The 16,878-nt window shown below is 48.4% G+C and overlaps 1 protein-coding gene across 3 annotated transcripts in view; it reads left to right on the top strand.

Moving 5' to 3' along the window:
- The window catches only part of GLB1L (galactosidase beta 1 like), a 415,681-nt gene that overhangs the window by 239,076 nt on the left and 159,727 nt on the right, over window positions 1-16,878 (top strand). For all 3 annotated transcript variants that reach the window (XM_086954375.1, XM_086954374.1, XM_086954377.1), the window contains exons 6-7: window positions 10,537-10,631; window positions 11,859-12,039. In XM_086954375.1, coding sequence (XP_086810501.1) covers window positions 10,537-10,631; window positions 11,859-12,039 — 276 coding nt within the window. The remainder of the gene's footprint in view (window positions 1-10,536; window positions 10,632-11,858; window positions 12,040-16,878) is intronic.

Raw genomic sequence — 16,878 nt, 5'->3', positions numbered from 1 at the left:
GGAATATTCCACCCAATTTTCCAACCATACACAGGTATGATACTCTTTGTCAAATAACATAAATGATGCGGGAGTATTAGGTGGTGGAATGATTATACCCGCTCTAGTTTTGAATGGTTTATCCTTCTTGAAATAATTCTTTACTTTGTCTACAAAAGTCATCTTTCTCTTGCTTCCGTACATATTATAAGGTCTGCCTTTTAACATATGTTCTTTAGCAAAACCTAAGTATTTCGGATCAGGTAAAAATTCTGGATACCACATATACTTCGTAAACCTAGTTTGTGCGTGAATTACGTACTCCTGTTTACTATAGTCTTCCAATGCTAGGTGACCGTCCTGAAAGCTTCAGAAGCGGTCGCTCCCCACGCAGCTGCCAGCACTATAGCGGTATCGTAGAGCTTTGCACTGCCAGACTGCCTTAGACCTGCTTGCCATTAATCATTGCAGCATAGCGCTTTATTTGTCAAACGCGCATTTGTGCCTGCCTGCTGCTCTCTGTCTAAACATTGTTCGTAGCGCTATATTTCAAAAGCGCGCTTCCATCTACATTGTTTTGTGACTGTCTGCCTTATAGTTAATTAATCTCCTTTGAGCATAGCGTTTACAGTATATTGAATAGTGATTTGTGCATTGCGTTTAATTTAGCTGCTGCCCCAATCCAGTTTTGCTTTTGGCCTGCAGCCATTTTGTTGTTGTTGTTTCGCCTCCCTGCCCGGACCTCCACCCCGCTACCGCCTCCCAGCTGCTCCTCCCTCGCCCCTCCCCCTCCCACTATCCACATTGTGAAGAACTAAAAAGTTATCGTCCAATCGCTAGTCTCCCAGTCTTGGCGAAAATAGTTGAAAAAGTTATGAATCTCCAACTATCAACCTTTATCGAGGAACATAAGCTACTGGATGAATCTCAGTTCGGCTTCCGCCAATATCACGGAACAGAGACTGCCTTGGTTAAAGCGGCGGACGACCTAAGATCCATCCGTGATGTTGGAGGAACAGCAGTCCTGATACTGCTTGACCTATCTGCGGCCTTCGACACGGTCGACCATGCTACTTTGGTCGACCGTGTCGAAAGCATGGGCATCCTACATAACGCCAAGAAACTTCTTGCTTCTTTTCTGGCGGATAGGTCCCAGGTGGTCCCCATTGGATCCTTTCAATCACCCTCCTTGTCACTGCCATGTGGAGTTCCTCAAGGCTCATCCCTCAGTCCGACACTATTTACATTTATGTGTCGGACCTTGCCAAAGTCATTCAGGCACATGGGGATGAGCCTTACATCCTACGCAGATGACACCCAGCTGGTCCTCGCCGTCAGGAATGATGAGCACAAAATAGCCAACAATTTTAATCAGGGCATGCTGGCAATAGGGAATTGGATGGCCTCCAATTGCCTGAAATTAAACTCCGACAAATCGGAAGTGGTCATTTTTGGCAACTTGACCCCGGAATGGTCCTCCCTTTGGTGGCCGCTATCTCTGGGCCATCCCCCGGCTCCGGTTAGCAAGGTGAGGAATCTGGGAGTCATGTTTGACAATCGCCTTAATTTCCTACCTCACGCAAACCAGATCTCCTCTTCGGCCTTCCATAAACTACGGCTTATTAAAAAAATCTTGCCATTTTCACCCGAGAAAGCCGGAAAAACACTGGTAAGCTCCCTGGTATTGTCTACATTAGACTACTGTAATGCTCTGTTTCTAAGTGCCCAAGAAAGAGTGCTACACAAAATGCAAATCATTCAAAATGCAGCCGCCAGGCTCCTTGGACGAATCCCCAAACACCAATCTGCGTCAGAAACTATAAGACACTTGCACTGGCTTCCTGTAAGAAATAGAATCAAGTTCAAGTCCCTCTGCATAGTGTATAAGGCTCTTCACAATGTCGGACCTGCATTTTTTGCTCAAAATCTCATTTCTTACAGTCCCTCCAGAACATTACGCTCATCCAGCTCACACGAATTGGTGGTACCCCGTACCAAATCTGTCTCATGGGGAGACAGAAGATTCCTTGTAGCCGCACCTAAACTCTGGAACACCTTGCCATACTCGATCAAAACAAGTACCTCACTCTGGTCTTTTCGCAAGCAACTCAAGACCTGGCTTTTTAATCAGTAAACTCTAGCTCCCCTTGTTGGTTAAACACTGCAGAGATTCTTAGCGCCGAGATGCCCAAGGGCCTTCGTTCGCGCTCTATAAATGTTTTTAATAATAAATAAATGACAGATGCTTTTGCGCGCAGCATTCACGCGCAGCGGTCGTGCCACATTCACGCCAAAGGTAAGCCCGTCTACGCCCGTCCGCGCCTGGACCGCGCCCAGCGCCATTCCCCCTGGTCCTCGCAAAACCCTCTCCACCCGTATAATGTATGACGCCGCTACCCTCTTTGCCCTTAACCCCGGACGCACACCACAATGCTGCGAAGCTGCCCCAGGACACACCCATGGACCCTTCACCTGCCACTCCTGCAAATTCGCCTGCATCAGGACCCACACCACTTCCACTAACTCCAAACACCGCTCCGACTCTAACCACCTGAAGTGCATCCTGCTGAACACCCGCTCGGTCCAAAGACACGCCACTGAACTCTGGGACCTACTCGACACTGCATCGCCGGACGTCGCCTTCCTTACAGAAACATGGATGAACGCCTCATCAGCGCCCGACATCGCCATAGCCACCCCGGACGCTTACAAGATCATCCGAAAAGACCGCACCAACCAAACAGGAGGAGGCATCGCCATCGTCCATAAGAACACCATCCGAATCACGACCAGCTCTGATGATAACCTCGCTACCGCCGAACACCTTCACTTCCAGATCCACACCGACCCCAGGACCACACTTAGAGGCACCCTCATCTACAGACCACCAGGAACCCGCACACAATTCAACGAAGACATCACTGACTTCATCAGCCCACATGCCCTCACCTCTGAGAACTACATTCTACTGGGAGACCTCAACTGCCACCTGGAAAATAAAAACGACAGCAACACCACCACCCTTCTGGACAACCTGGCCAATCTCGAACTCAAACAACTTGTTGACACCCCCACCCACCTCGCCGGACACACGCTCGACCCTATCTTCACCTCCAGCAAACACATCTCATTCTATCACACCACAGCTCTCCATTGGACGGACCACAGCTGCGTTGACTTCAGCTACAAAAGGACCTCGACCCACAACCCCCGACAACCTATTCTTCGAAGAAACTGGAACAAAATCACCACCGACCAACTCTTCACATCGCTTAACCAAAACCCTCCTGCCATATCATCGGACCCAAACCAATCTGCCACCAAACTCACACAATGGATCATCCACAGCGCTGACGAATTAGCACCCTTGAAAAACCACCAGATCAAACAAGGTAGCGAAAAGGCCCCCTGGTTCAACGATGACCTTAAGAAATCCAAGAAGTTATGTCGTACTCTCGAGAAAACCTGGAGAAAAAACCCAACCACTGACAACCTGACCACCTTCAAGGACGCCACCCGCAAACACCACCAATTGATCCGATCCACCAAGAAATTAGCATTCAAGGACAGACTCGACAACAACGCCCACAACAGCAAGGAACTATTCAACATCGTCAAAGAATTTACCAACCCAACCGCCGGCACAAACGACATCACTCCCTCCCAAGACCTCTGCAACTCTTTATCCTCTTTCTTCCACAACAAAATCGCCGACATACATAACAGCTTTGAAAACCAGCCCGAAGAACAGTCCACTCCACCCACCTCCGAACCAAAACAGCACCCTCACAACCTTTGCGCCTGGAACCCAATCACTACTGAAGACACCATCCGCCTGATGAACTCCATCCACTCAGGATCGCCAACCGACCCATGTCCCCACCACATTTTCAACAAAGCAGACTCCATCATCGCACCCCATCTCCGTGATGTCATCAATTGATCCTTCAACTCCGCTACCTTCCCAGAAAGCTGGAAACATGCCGAACTCAGCGCCCTTCTGAAGAAACCCACAGCAGACCCCTCTGAACTTAAGAACTACCGCCCCATCTCACTCCTCCCATTCCCTGCCAAAGTCATTGAGAAAGCCGTCAATAGTCAGCTCGCTGCCTTCCTTGAATCCAACAATTCCCTCGACCCCTCACAGTCCGGCTTCCGAGCCAAACACAGCACAGAAACCGCCCTCATTGCAGCTACAGACGACATCCGAACGCTACTGGACAACGGAGAAACAGTTGCCCTCATCCTACTTGACCTCTCCGCCACCTTCGACACAGTCTGTCATAGCACCCTCATACAACGCCTCAGCAACGTCGGTATACAAGGAAAAGCTTTGGACTGGATCATCTCATTCCTCGCCGGGAGAACCCAAAGAGTCCGCCTCCCCCCATTCAAATCAGAGGCCACCGAAGTCATTTGCGGCGTACCACAAGGATCATCACTCAGTCCCACCCTCTTCAACGTTTACATGAGTCCCCTCGTATCCATCGCGCGACAACACAACCTCAACATCATCTCCTACGCAGACGACACCCAGCTGATCCTCTCCCTCACCAAAGACCCAAACACCGCCAAAACCAATCTACACAAAGAAATGAAAGAAGTAGCCGAATGGATCAAGAACAGCCGTTTAAAACTAAACTCCGACAAAACGGAAGTCCTCATCTTAGGATCATCCCCCTCTGCCTGGGACGACTCATGGTGGCCACCAGCCCTGGGTACAGCACCCATACCCACAGATCACGCACGTAACCTGGGCTTCATCCTAGACTCCTCCCTCTCGATGACCAGACAAGTCAACGCCGTCTCATCTTCATGCTTCAACGTCCTTCGCATGCTCAAAAAAATCTTCCGTTGGATCCCCACCGAAACAAGAAAGACAGTCACCCACGCACTGGTCACTAGCCGACTGGATTATGGAAACACCCTCTACGCCGGAACCACAGCCAAGCTACAGAAAAAACTCCAACGCATCCAAAACGCCTCAGCCAGACTCATATTGGACATCCCCCGTCAAGCTCACATTTCCGGTCACCTGAAAGACCTCCACTGGCTCCCAGTCAACAAGAGAATAACGTTCCGTCTCCTCACCCACGCACACAAGGCTCTCTACGACCTAGGACCCGAATGCCTCAACACACGACTGTCCTTTTACACACCCACCCGCCAACTACGATCATCCAATCAAGCCCTCGCCGCAATTCCGCGCATCCATAGATCCACCATGGGAGGAAGATCCTTCTCCTACTTAGCGGCCAAAACCTGGAATTCTCTCCCCTCTCACCTCCGCCTTACACAGAACCATCTCTCCTTCAGAAAACAGCTAAAAACCTGGCTATTCGATAAGTAATGCACACACCCTCCCTCAAGCGCCTTGAGACCCTCTGGGTGAGTAGTGCGCTATACAAATTCCTGAACTTGAACTTGTCTTTTAAATTTCAACACCCAATCAATTCTGGGGTTGCAACTAATTTCGACCAATGGGTGTGCGGCCTTTTCGTGAGACGCGTTCTCACGCTCCTGCACTCACCCCTCCTTTACAATACCAGCTCCGTTACACACCCGCTGTTTCGACCAATACCAGCGCAGCACAGAGAGACGTCAGAGCAGCTCCGCAACTGACTCCCTCCTTCACAAGGTAACGGAAACTCACTTTCTTTCTTAAAGTGCAAGTGCTTTATTTAATTTACAACGTATAACATTCGCCACTGTACTCGAGTGTCTAGAAAGGAAAGATTTGTTTCACTGCAAGTAAACTTCTTCTGTCTACTTTTTATATACTGCGGATAGATCCCTTCTGCCTACCCTTCACACAAGCATTAGAGAACCGGCTACTTCTTTGACTCATTCACTCTTTACCGGATATATACTAAGTCTAAAGTTTCACTAGTGAACTCTTTTGCTATCACTCAAGCTCCGATAAACCTACTACTCCTTCCGTGTGACCATTACTAGGTTATATCACAATTGAAGTTTCGTTAGCGAACTCGTTGCTATCATTTATTCAACTATTCATACAGAAAACCCTAATTAGCGCTTCCCGTTCTGCCTAACCATGCACTAATTTTCCTCGAGCCACTGACCTCACCACAAGGTGGATTCTCCTCACCACCCGCTATTCTCCCCCCGGGGATTCCAGACAAGATATAACAATCGCTAACGAGTTGTGTTAATACATGTATCAATATAACAGCATTTCATCAAAAATATTTCAAAAACATTTCATAACATTTCAAAGCAATTTTTACATTGGATCGATCGATACTTTTAGCAGCAATTAATTGTAGCAGCAATTTTATTTGGCACAGTTATCAACAAGTAACCTATCCACCTATCTTAACTAGTCCTTAACCATCCTCTGCTACCAGAAAATTACTGATAGATCGCGCAGGTCACCCGACTAACCAGATAAGCACACTTGGGCCCATAAAAATATTTTCACTATACTTTAATCAAGTAACCTACACACTACTATCAGCAATTCAGTTCCTTTCTGTTTATTCCCGTGTACCCAACTTACCAATCCTCATCACAGGTACCTAAGATCACAATGGATCAAGGAGCTAGCTGTGGAGTAAGTAGACAACACACATACAATATACAATTGAATAATGTTTGTACTCTTTATAATGACCACAGACTCAAGAAGTTTTCAAAACCTTTATCTAATCATCATCCTCATATGCCATGAGCAAAAGATTGACACAGATCAAACTGTCTATAACTAGAATTAGAAATATCGTATAGCTATGAATGAGGCAAAGAATCATTTAGAAATCGAAAATTAAAGGGAAGGAGAAATAAGGAACACGCTATTTTAGATTAACAGACTTTCACAACTTTACTAAAGGCGGGTAAAGAAAAGGAACATACTAATCAAAGTAGACTTTCGAAATTCACTAACGGTTCAAAGGAAACGAAATGTATGCAATTTGATTTATCCAAATGTACTTATTCCCTATAGGGAGGGTAAGAATGGAACAAACTATATATGCAAACGATTTAGTATTTGACTAAAGGTAGGAAGAAAAGTGGAACATGCTAATAGACTATAATGCATGAAAATCTCATTTATAGAAAAACAGAGGAGAAAAGGAATGTATGCAATTATGCTTTATTCGAGACGTTAGAAAGGAAGTATAGATAAACAAACACCCACACCGATTTATATTTACCTAGGATAGATTGAAAACTAACCCTGGCCACTGGTCAGTTTGGAAAGACGGGAAAGAACCCTCAAGGACTTAGGTTGCCAGTAGGCGAGCAGGTTCAGCTCATGGACAGTCAGGACAGGATAACCCCAGGATTTGGATCAGGACGATCAACACCTGCAGCTTCGGTTGCAACGCCTGCGCTACTCCCTCTCTGTAAGGAATCTGCCAATAACCCCGATTGGGTTCACGAATCTCCCAGCAAAGTGCTTCGCCAGCACTTAAGGTTTCCAAAACCCCGACTGGGTCTGTGGAAAATACGGACAGAGTGCTCCGCAGCTCTCTGTATCAGTCACCTATAGAGTACGTTGGGTCAGTGACAGGTCAGCTATTCCGACAAGTCGGACAATTTCTCTAGCTAAACCTAGGCTAGTTGTACTGTTTTTCGGGTCAGAGTACCACCCCCCAATGTTGCAAGTGAAAGAATCCCCAAGTTCTGATTGGACAAAGGAGGAGGTTAAGTCATCACACCACCTAATTTTTAGACGTTCTCAGACTTAATATTCATTTTTGAACCCACCCCTTACATTCTAGTTTCCCATGGCATATGTTTTACAGAGGACAATGGGGTATACAGCAGTTCAATACAAATGTAGCGATCTGAGGTACAGTTCAGCTTCGTCCTGCTGGGTTACAGGTCAGTTCCCAGGAGCATCTTGGGCGAGGCTGCCAGCTGGCTGGCTTCCACTGCTGCATGGCTTTCTTTTCCCCCCCATCGCGTGACTTGTACCATACGGGCTTCCAAAATGGAGTAACAAGCGCCTCCCAGGCCCAAAGAATACGATACATGAAAAGCAAGCGAAAACAATTTAGAAACACAGAATAAAAGATTACACTGTATACCATGAAATGGCTATACTATATCCCTTACTTTATAATAACAGTTGCATTAGGGTAAGTGCAGAACAAACAGCTTTGCAAAAGCGGCAATGCAAGCTTCGGAGCATGTGAGAACATAAAGCAGCCATCTTTAGCTGTATTGCGCATGAGCAACAAATTCCCACCAGAACTGCAAGTGCGTCACATCACATGGGTATGACAGACGCATGCACAGACTAAATTCCCGCAAAGCAGCGGCCATTTTAGAGGCAAGCGTATTACGTTTTAGAAAACACATAGGCAAGCGTCTCTGGGACACCCCGTGTAGTGTAAAATGTGCAATATTAGTAAGACAAACAGATTGATTACAAAGTTAAGGTTACTCGAGGTTAATAAATACAAGCAAGTCGCTAAATGTGCGAATCCTTGCTCCATCATCAGCAGTTTCAACTGTGATTAAAATGTCAGTTGCTGTCGCCTTCAGAAATGGACGCAATGCATGCCGCACTATTGTAACCTCCGCTGCCCTGTATAGCAGCGTTACTGCCCATGTTAGGTGCCGAAGTTGGTTTCTCACCATCTGCGGCATACCTTGCTGTTAATGCAGCAACTTTCTTTTTCTGAAATGCGGGGCGCTGACGAGGAAAATCATCCTGCTTGCCTTTACCATCAGTCGGACGAGGCTGCTCGCGTCCTTGCGGGGCATCTCGACCTCTGCCGCGTTCACCTCCACCAGCTTGTGAGCCTGATGTTTCCTGTGAAGAACGAGGAGAAAGTTGATCAGGGACCTGAAATCTATCAGGGTACCTAATTCTCGCGTGGTCAGTCAAATCAGTAGACTGTGGTATCGGTGACGCAGCGCGCGACCATTGTTTATGTTGTTGCTTTCCCTGTTTTTTATTCTTCCAATTCTTTTCAGGAAAAACTGGACGGTCATCTTTATTAGACTGCGCCATCTGAGTTTGCAGTTGTGCTGCTGATTTAGCAATAGGCTTAAAATCCAAACTATTGCGACCAATGGTCTTATAAGCTTCTGCAATAATTTTCGGTAACTCACAGGGTTTTGCTGCATGTGGGACAAGACGCAAAGCATTAGACACTTGAAAGTTAACCGCATCTCCCTTTACATTTGCAAGGATTCGGTATCAGAGCGCTTTACATAGCACCAGTTGCGTTACATGAGTTGAGTTGAGTTGAGAGGTAATTTATAGAGCTCTACTTTGCCCGAGGGCGTCAAGGCGCTAGAGATGGAATAAGGAGCTGTGTGGTAGAAGACGGGAGGGAGGATCAGTTGTAGGCCTGCCTGAAAAGCCAGGTCTTCAGAGCCTTTCGGAAGAGGAGGTGGGAGGTAAGTTCTTTGATCTCAGCTGGAAGAGTATTCCAAATTTTTGGAGCGCAGGAGCTGAAGGCTCTGTCGCCCCATCTGGCTTTGCTGGTTGTGGACATGTGGACACATTCATTTTTGATAGGCACAGGGAGATTAAGTGATTTGCCCAGAATCACAGGATGTTCAGCTTCCTTGCCGAGACTCGAACCTGGTTCCCCAGATTCGAGGTCGACCCCCCCATAGCCGTTAGGCCAACTACTCTCCCTGAATGGAGTGCTGAAACTTTTCAGACTCTCACCCCCAGTCACAGATCTGGGTTGATTCCATCATCATTCTTTAGCTCAGCTCACCACCCCAGTTCAGACTCAGCTATATGCAAATCAGTCTTGACCCTGTGCCTCATGGGAGCAGCTCTTTTTGCACTTGTCATCCCGAGTGGGATGGGTATGCTCAGACGTGAGTCTCGTGCTCTCCATGCCACTGGAGTCAAGCTATCCTGGCTGATGAGGTCTTAAAGCCCAAAACCGGTCCTTGGATGCTTGTTCCAGTCCAGGGAGGACCTGGCCTCGCAGTTCGGGCTGGACTGTACCCATTGGGCGCAGGGTCAAGACTGATTTGCATATGGCTGGGTCCAAACTGGAATGGCATGGTGAGCAAAATAAACGATGGATTTAGGCCCAGCTCTCTGCACTGGGGAGAATGTATGACATTGTTCTGCATTCTGTCCATCAGTTGTTCTTTTTGCAATAGAAGAGTTAGACATAGGCCCAGAACGACCGTGCCTCATTGGGCGTTAAGAAACATTTTTCAAAGGAGACCCGTGGCGTTTTCCCTGCTCAGAGGAAGGTGTTGATTCTGGCCAGTAGCTCTGTAAAGAATATGGGCAGCAGCACACGGGGACATCGAGAAAACGAGGGAGAGCGACCAGTTTAAATAATGCCAACCTGGCCTGCAAGGGTAGGTGGACACGTGTATTTGTATTGTTTTAAAATGGCATCAGACAGATGTACAGTGTTAGTGGGAAAGGATATGTGTGGTTATAACTTATGTTCAAGGTGCTGATGGATTTAAACCGAGAGACATCCTAACGAGAACCAGGATTATTACTCGCTTACTTTGCATTCTGTGTGTTATTGATTCAACAAGAGTGGATTCCCTTTCAAGTGATCTGTTGTCTGCTGTATGTCTTTGTGATTGTAGATTACCTGATGGCTGTGGAAACCTGGCTGAATGTTCTCCTTCCCAAAATGAGGCCCAAACTTTACCAAAATGGTGGAAACATCATCAGCGTCCAGGTATGTTGTGAATGAGTACAGCAAGGATGGTGGACTACATGCACGCGCTTAGACGCCAAACGTGAGGGAGGAGTGACACTGACAGGGCAGGGCAGCTGCTTGTCAGGATCGGTGCCCATTGACAGAGCTTTGTGTGAGTCGGGGCCAGATATCACAGTAGGACAATAGGCAACAGCATGCAAGGGGGGTTGTTTGCCATAGTCGGGAGGTGTGCTCCAAGGCCCTGCGGCTGCTGCAGCCAGACCCGGAAGCAGATCTTTCCTTAAAGCCCTGTAGAGCAGCTGCTGCCGCTGCCGCACCAAGACCCAACATCCCTTTGTGGGGTTTCATGATGGAGTCAATCTGTGCCTAGACATCCTCCCAGAGCAGCATGGCTCTACAGGAGCCCTACTGGTTGTCTCTGTTGTTCTTAAGCTGGACATTCACTGCAGTGGCTGACACAGTGTCCGTTGGTGGTAGTCTGGCCACGTTTCTCTGCTCTCGTCTGTCTTTGCTGGGCAATCTGCGCTGAAGAAGTAGTGTACAGGTCGAAGCTGTAGCATTTACGTGCAACCCAGCACTGAAATAGTAGGGCTGTTGCTCAATACGGGAAACATCATTAACAACGAAGGCAGTACTACGCGTAACGTTTACAACGAGGCACTTACCACGTAAACGTCTTTCCAACGCGTACGCCTTCAACGATGTCTCTACCACGAACAAAAAAAAACGTAGGATTAAAAAGGGGGGTGGGGGGGTCTCCCCCCCCATAAAAAAACGATCCCGACGTGCCGAAGAAAACAGCGTAGTAAGAGAGGAAGCGGAATAAACTTCCGCTTCCTCTTTACGACGTAAGAGCGACATGGTAAAGATGATGAGGGGAAAACGAATTCCGTGGTAACGCATGCGTGGAAAAGGCATGCGTTGCAACGGAATTCGTGGTAACGTCATATAACCCTCAATACAATCTCAAACCCTGCGTGGATCTCAGTTCTTGCATAGCCGGGAGGAAATATCGATTAGCGTTGAAGTATGTATCTGAGTTTTTTTCTCGATGAAGAGAGCTTTGCTTGTTGGGTATGATGTGCAAAACAATACACACGTTATCATCCTGGCGTACAGAAGTGATGCTGTAAGATTCAAGTGCATAGTCAGAGCAGTGTAGGGGTCAAGGCCCTAGATGAGGAGGAGGATGTGGGTCATCATATTGCCAGAGTACTTAATTGCTTCAATGCACTTCTCCTGCAGGTGGAAAATGAATACGGAAGCTACTATGTTTGCGATTATAACTATCTACGGTACCTGAAGACGAAGTTTGAGTCTCTCCTAGGGGGCAACATTCTACTCTTCACCACTGATGGCAACTCGGAGAAAGAGCTGAGGTGCGGAACCTTGCAGGGCTTGTACGCCACCGTGGACTTCGGACCAAGTAAATCAATCTGTACACTTTCTTTACTTAGGCTCATGCTCTGTTCTCTCTAACTGGACCTGTGCATGCTCAGTCCTCTCTGTCTGGACCTGTACATGCTCTGTCCTCTCTATATTGACCTGTGCATGCTCTGTCCTCTCTATCTGGACCTGTGCGTGCTCTGTCCTCTCTATCTGGACCTGTGCATGCTCTGTCCTCACTATCTGTACCTGTACATGCTCTGTCCTCTCTATCTGGACCTGTGCACGCTCTGTCCTCTCTATAGGGACCTGTTCATGCTCTGTCCTCTCTATCTGTACCTGTACATGCTCTGCCCTCTCTATATTGACCTGTGCATGCTCTGTCCTCTCTATCTGGACGTGTGCATGCTCTGTCCTCTCTATCTGGACGTGTGCATGCTCTGTCCTCTCTATATTGACCTGTGCATGTTCTGTCCTCTCTATATTGACCTGTGCATGCTCTGTCCTCTCTATCTGGACCTGTGCATGCTCTGTCCTCTCTATATTGATCTGTGCATGCTCTGTCCTCTCTATCTGGACCTGTGCATGCTCTGTCCTCTCTATCTGGACCTGTGCATGCTCTGTCCTCTCTATAGGGACCTGTTCATGCTCTGTCCTCTCTATCTGTACCTGTACATTCTCTGCCCTCTCTATATTGACCTGTGCATGCTCTGTCTTCTCTATCTGGACCTGTGCATGCTCTGTCCTCTCTATCTGGACCTGTGCATGCTCTGTCCCCTCTATAGGGACCTGTTCATGTTCTGTCCTCTCTATCTGTACCTGTACATGCTCTGCCCTCTCTATCTGGACCTGTGCATGCTCTGTCCTCTCTATCTGAACCTGTACATGCTCTGTCCTCTCTATCTGGACCTGTGCTTGCTCTGTCCTCTCTATATTGACCTGTGCATGCTCTGTCCTCTCTATCTGGGCCTGTGCATGCTCGGACCTCTCTATATGGACCTGTGCATGCTCTGTTCGCTCTATCAGAACCTGTACATGCTCTGTCCTCTCTATCTGGAACTGTGCATACTCTGTTCTCTCTATCTGGACCTGTACATGCTCTGTCCTCTCTATCTGTACCTGTACATGCTCTGTCCTCTCTATCTTGACCTGGTCATTCTCTATCCTCTCTATCTGGACCTGTGCATGCTCTGTCCTCTCTATCTGGACCTGTGAATGCTCTGTCCTCTCTATCTGGACCTGTGCATGCTCTGTCCTCTCTATCTGGACCTGTGAATGCTCTGTCCTCTCTATCTGGACCTGTTCATGCTCTGTCCTCTCTATCTGGACCTGTGCATGCTCTGATCTCTCTATCTGGACCTGTGAATGCTCTGTCCTCTCTATCTGGACCTGTGAATGCTCTGTCCTCTCTATCTGGACCTGTGCATGCTCTGTCCGCTCTATCTGGACCTGTGCATGCTCTGTCCTCTCTATATGGACCTGTGCATGCTCTGTCCGCTCTATCTGGACCTGTGCATGCTCTGGCCTCTCTATCTGGACCTGTGCATGCTCTGTCCTCTCTATATGGACCTGTGCATGCTCTGTCCTCTCTATCTGGACCTGTGCATGCTCTGTCCTCTCTATCTGGACCTGTGCATGCTCTGTCCTCTCTATCTGGACGTGTGAATGCTCTGTCCTCTCTATCTGGACCTGTGCATGCTCTGTCCGCTCTATCTGGACCTGTGCATGCTCTGTCCTCTCTATATGGACCTGTGCATGCTCTGTCCGCTCTATCTGGACCTGTGCATGCTCTGTCCTCTCTATCTGGACCTGTGCATGCTCTGTCCTCTCTATCTGGACCTGTGCATGCTCTGTCCTCTCTATATGGACCTGTCCATGCTCTGTCCTCTCTATATTGACCTGTACATGCTCTGTCCTCTCTATCTGGACCTGTGCATGCTCGGTCCTCTCTATCTGGACCTGTGCATGCTCTGTCCTCTCTATCTGGACCTGTGCATGCTCTGTCCTCTCTATATGGACCTGTGCATGCTCTGTCCTCTCTATCTGGACCTGTGCATGCTCTGTCCTCTCTATCTGGACCTGTGCATGCTCTGTCCTCTCTATCTGGACCTGTGCATGCTCTGTCCTCTCTATATGGACCTGTGCATGCTCTGTCCTCTCTATATGGACCTGTGCATGCTCTGTCCTCTCTATCTGGACCTGTGCATGCTCTGTCCTCTCTATATGGACCTGTGCATGCTCTGTCCGCTCTATCTGGACCTGTGCATGCTCTGTTCGCTCTATCTGGACCTGTGCATGCTCTGTCCTCTCTATCTGGACCTATGCATGCTCTGTTCGCTCTATCTGTACCTGTGCATGCTCTGTTCTCTCTATCTGGACTTGTGCATGCTCTGTCCTCTCTATCTGGAACTGTGCATGCTCTGTTCTCTCTATCTGGACCTGTACATGCTCTGTCCTCTCTATCTGTACCTGTACATGCTCTGTCCTCTCTATCTGGACCTGTACATGCTCTGTCCTCACTATCTGTACCTGTGCATGCTCTGTCCTCTCTATCTTGACCTGGTCATTCTCTATCCTCTCTATCTGGACCTGTGCATGCTCTGTCCTCTCTATCTGGACCTGTGAATGCTCTGTCCTCTCTATCTGGACCTGTGCATGCTCTGTCCTCTCTATCTGGACCTGTGAATGCTCTGTCCTCTCTATCTGGACCTGTGCATGCTCTGTCCTCTCTATCTGGACATGTGCATGCTCTGTTTGCTCTATCTGGACCTGTGCATGCTCTGTCCTCTCTATCTGGACCTGTGCATGCTCTGATCTCTCTATCTGGACCTGTGAATGCTCTGTCCTCTCTATCTGGACCTGTGCATGCTCTGTCCGCTCTATCTGGACCTGTGCATGCTCTGTCCTCTCTATATGGACCTGTGCATGCTCTGTCCGCTCTATCTGGACCTGTGCATGCTCTGTCCGCTCTATCTGGACCTGTGCATGCTCTGTCCTCTCTATCTGGACCTGTGCATGCTCTGTCCTCTCTATATGGACCTGTGCATGCTCTGTCCTCTCTATCTGGACCTGTGCATGCTCTGTCCTCTCTATCTGGACCTGTGCATGCTCTGTCCTCTCTATATGGACCTGTGCATGCTCTGTCCTCTCTATATGGACCTGTGCATGCTCTGTCCTCTCTATCTGGACCTGTACATGCTCTGTCCTCTCTATATGGACCTGTGCATGCTCTGTCCGCTCTATCTGGACCTGTGCATGCTCTGTTCGCTCTATCTGGACCTGTGCATGCTCTGTCCTCTCTATCTGGACCTATGCATGCTCTGTTCGCTCTATCTGGACCTGTGCATGCTCTGTCCTCTCTATCTGGACCTGTGCATGCTCTGTCCTCTCTATCTGGACCTATGCATGCTCTGTTCGCTCTATCTGGACCTGTGCATGCTCTGTCCTCTCTATCTGGACCTGTGCATGCTCTGTACGCTCTATCTGAACCTGTACATGCTCTGTCCTCTCTATCTGGACCTGTACATGCTCTGTCCTCTCTATATGGACCTGTGCATGCTCTGTCCTCTCTATCTGGACCAGTGCATGCTCTGTCCTCTCTATCTGGACCTGTGCATGCTCTGTTCGCTCTATCTGGACCTGTGCATGCTCTGTCCTCTCTATCTGGGCCTGTGCATGCTCTGTCCTCTCTATATTGACCTGTGGATGCTCTGTCCTCTCTATCTGGACCAGTGCATGCTCTGTCCTCTCTATCTGGACCTGTGCATGCTCTGTCCTCTCTATCTGGACCTGTGCATGCTCTGTTCGCTCTATCTGAACCTGTACATGCTCTGTCCTCTCTATATGGATCCGTGCATGCTCTGTCCTCACTATCTGTACCTGTACATGCTCTGTCCTCTCTATCTGGACCTGTACATGCTCTGTCCTCACTATATGGACCTGTGCATGCTCTGTTCGCTCTATAGGGACCTGTGCATGCTCTGTCCTCTCTATTTGGACCTGTGCATGCTCTGTCCTCTCTATCTGGACCTGTGCATGCTCTGTCCTCTCTATCTGGACCTGTGCATGCTCTGTTCTCTCTTTCTGGACCTGTGCATGCTCTGTCCTCTCTATCTGGACCTGTGCATGCTCTGTCCTCTCTATCTGGACCTGTGCATGCTCTGTCCTCTCTATCTGGACCTGTGCATGCTCTGTCCTCTCTATCTGGACCTGTGCATGCTCTGTCCTCTCTATCTGGACCTGTGCATGCTCTGTCCTCTCTATATTGACCTGTACATGCTCTGTCCTCTCTATATTGACTTGTTCATGCTCTGTCTTCTCTATCTGGACCTGTGCATGCTCTGTCCTCTCTATATGGACCCGTGCATGCTCTGTCCTCTCTATATGGACCAGTGCATGCTCTGATCTCTCTTTCTGGACCTGTGCATGCTCTGTCCTCTCTATCTGGACCTGTGCATGCTCTGTCCTCTCTATATTGACCTGTACATGCTCTGTCCTCTCTATATTGACTTGTTCATGCTCTGTCTTCTCTATCTGGACCTGTGCATGCTCTGTCCTCTCTATATGGACCCGTTCATGCTCTGTCCTCTCTATATGGACCAGTGCATGCTCTGATCTCTCTTTCTGGACCTGTACATGCTCTGTCCTCTCTATATGGACCTGTGTATGCTCTGTTCGCTCTATCTGGACCTGTGCATGCTCTGTCCTCTCTATCTGGACCTGTGCATGCTCTGTCCTCTCTATCTGGACCTGTACATGCTCTGTCCTCTCTATATTGACCTATGCATGCTCTGTCCTCTCTATCTGGACCTGTACATGCTCTGTCCTCTCTATATTGACCTGTGCATGCTCTGTCCTCTCTATATGGACCTGTGCATGC

This window comes from Lissotriton vulgaris, chromosome 2_1 (genome assembly GCF_964263255.1).
Source record: "Lissotriton vulgaris chromosome 2_1, aLisVul1.2, whole genome shotgun sequence".
NCBI classification, from domain to species: domain Eukaryota; kingdom Metazoa; phylum Chordata; class Amphibia; order Caudata; family Salamandridae; genus Lissotriton; species Lissotriton vulgaris.
The sequence above is the reverse complement of the archived record's forward strand: the minus strand, read 5'-3'. Positions and strand labels throughout refer to the sequence as shown.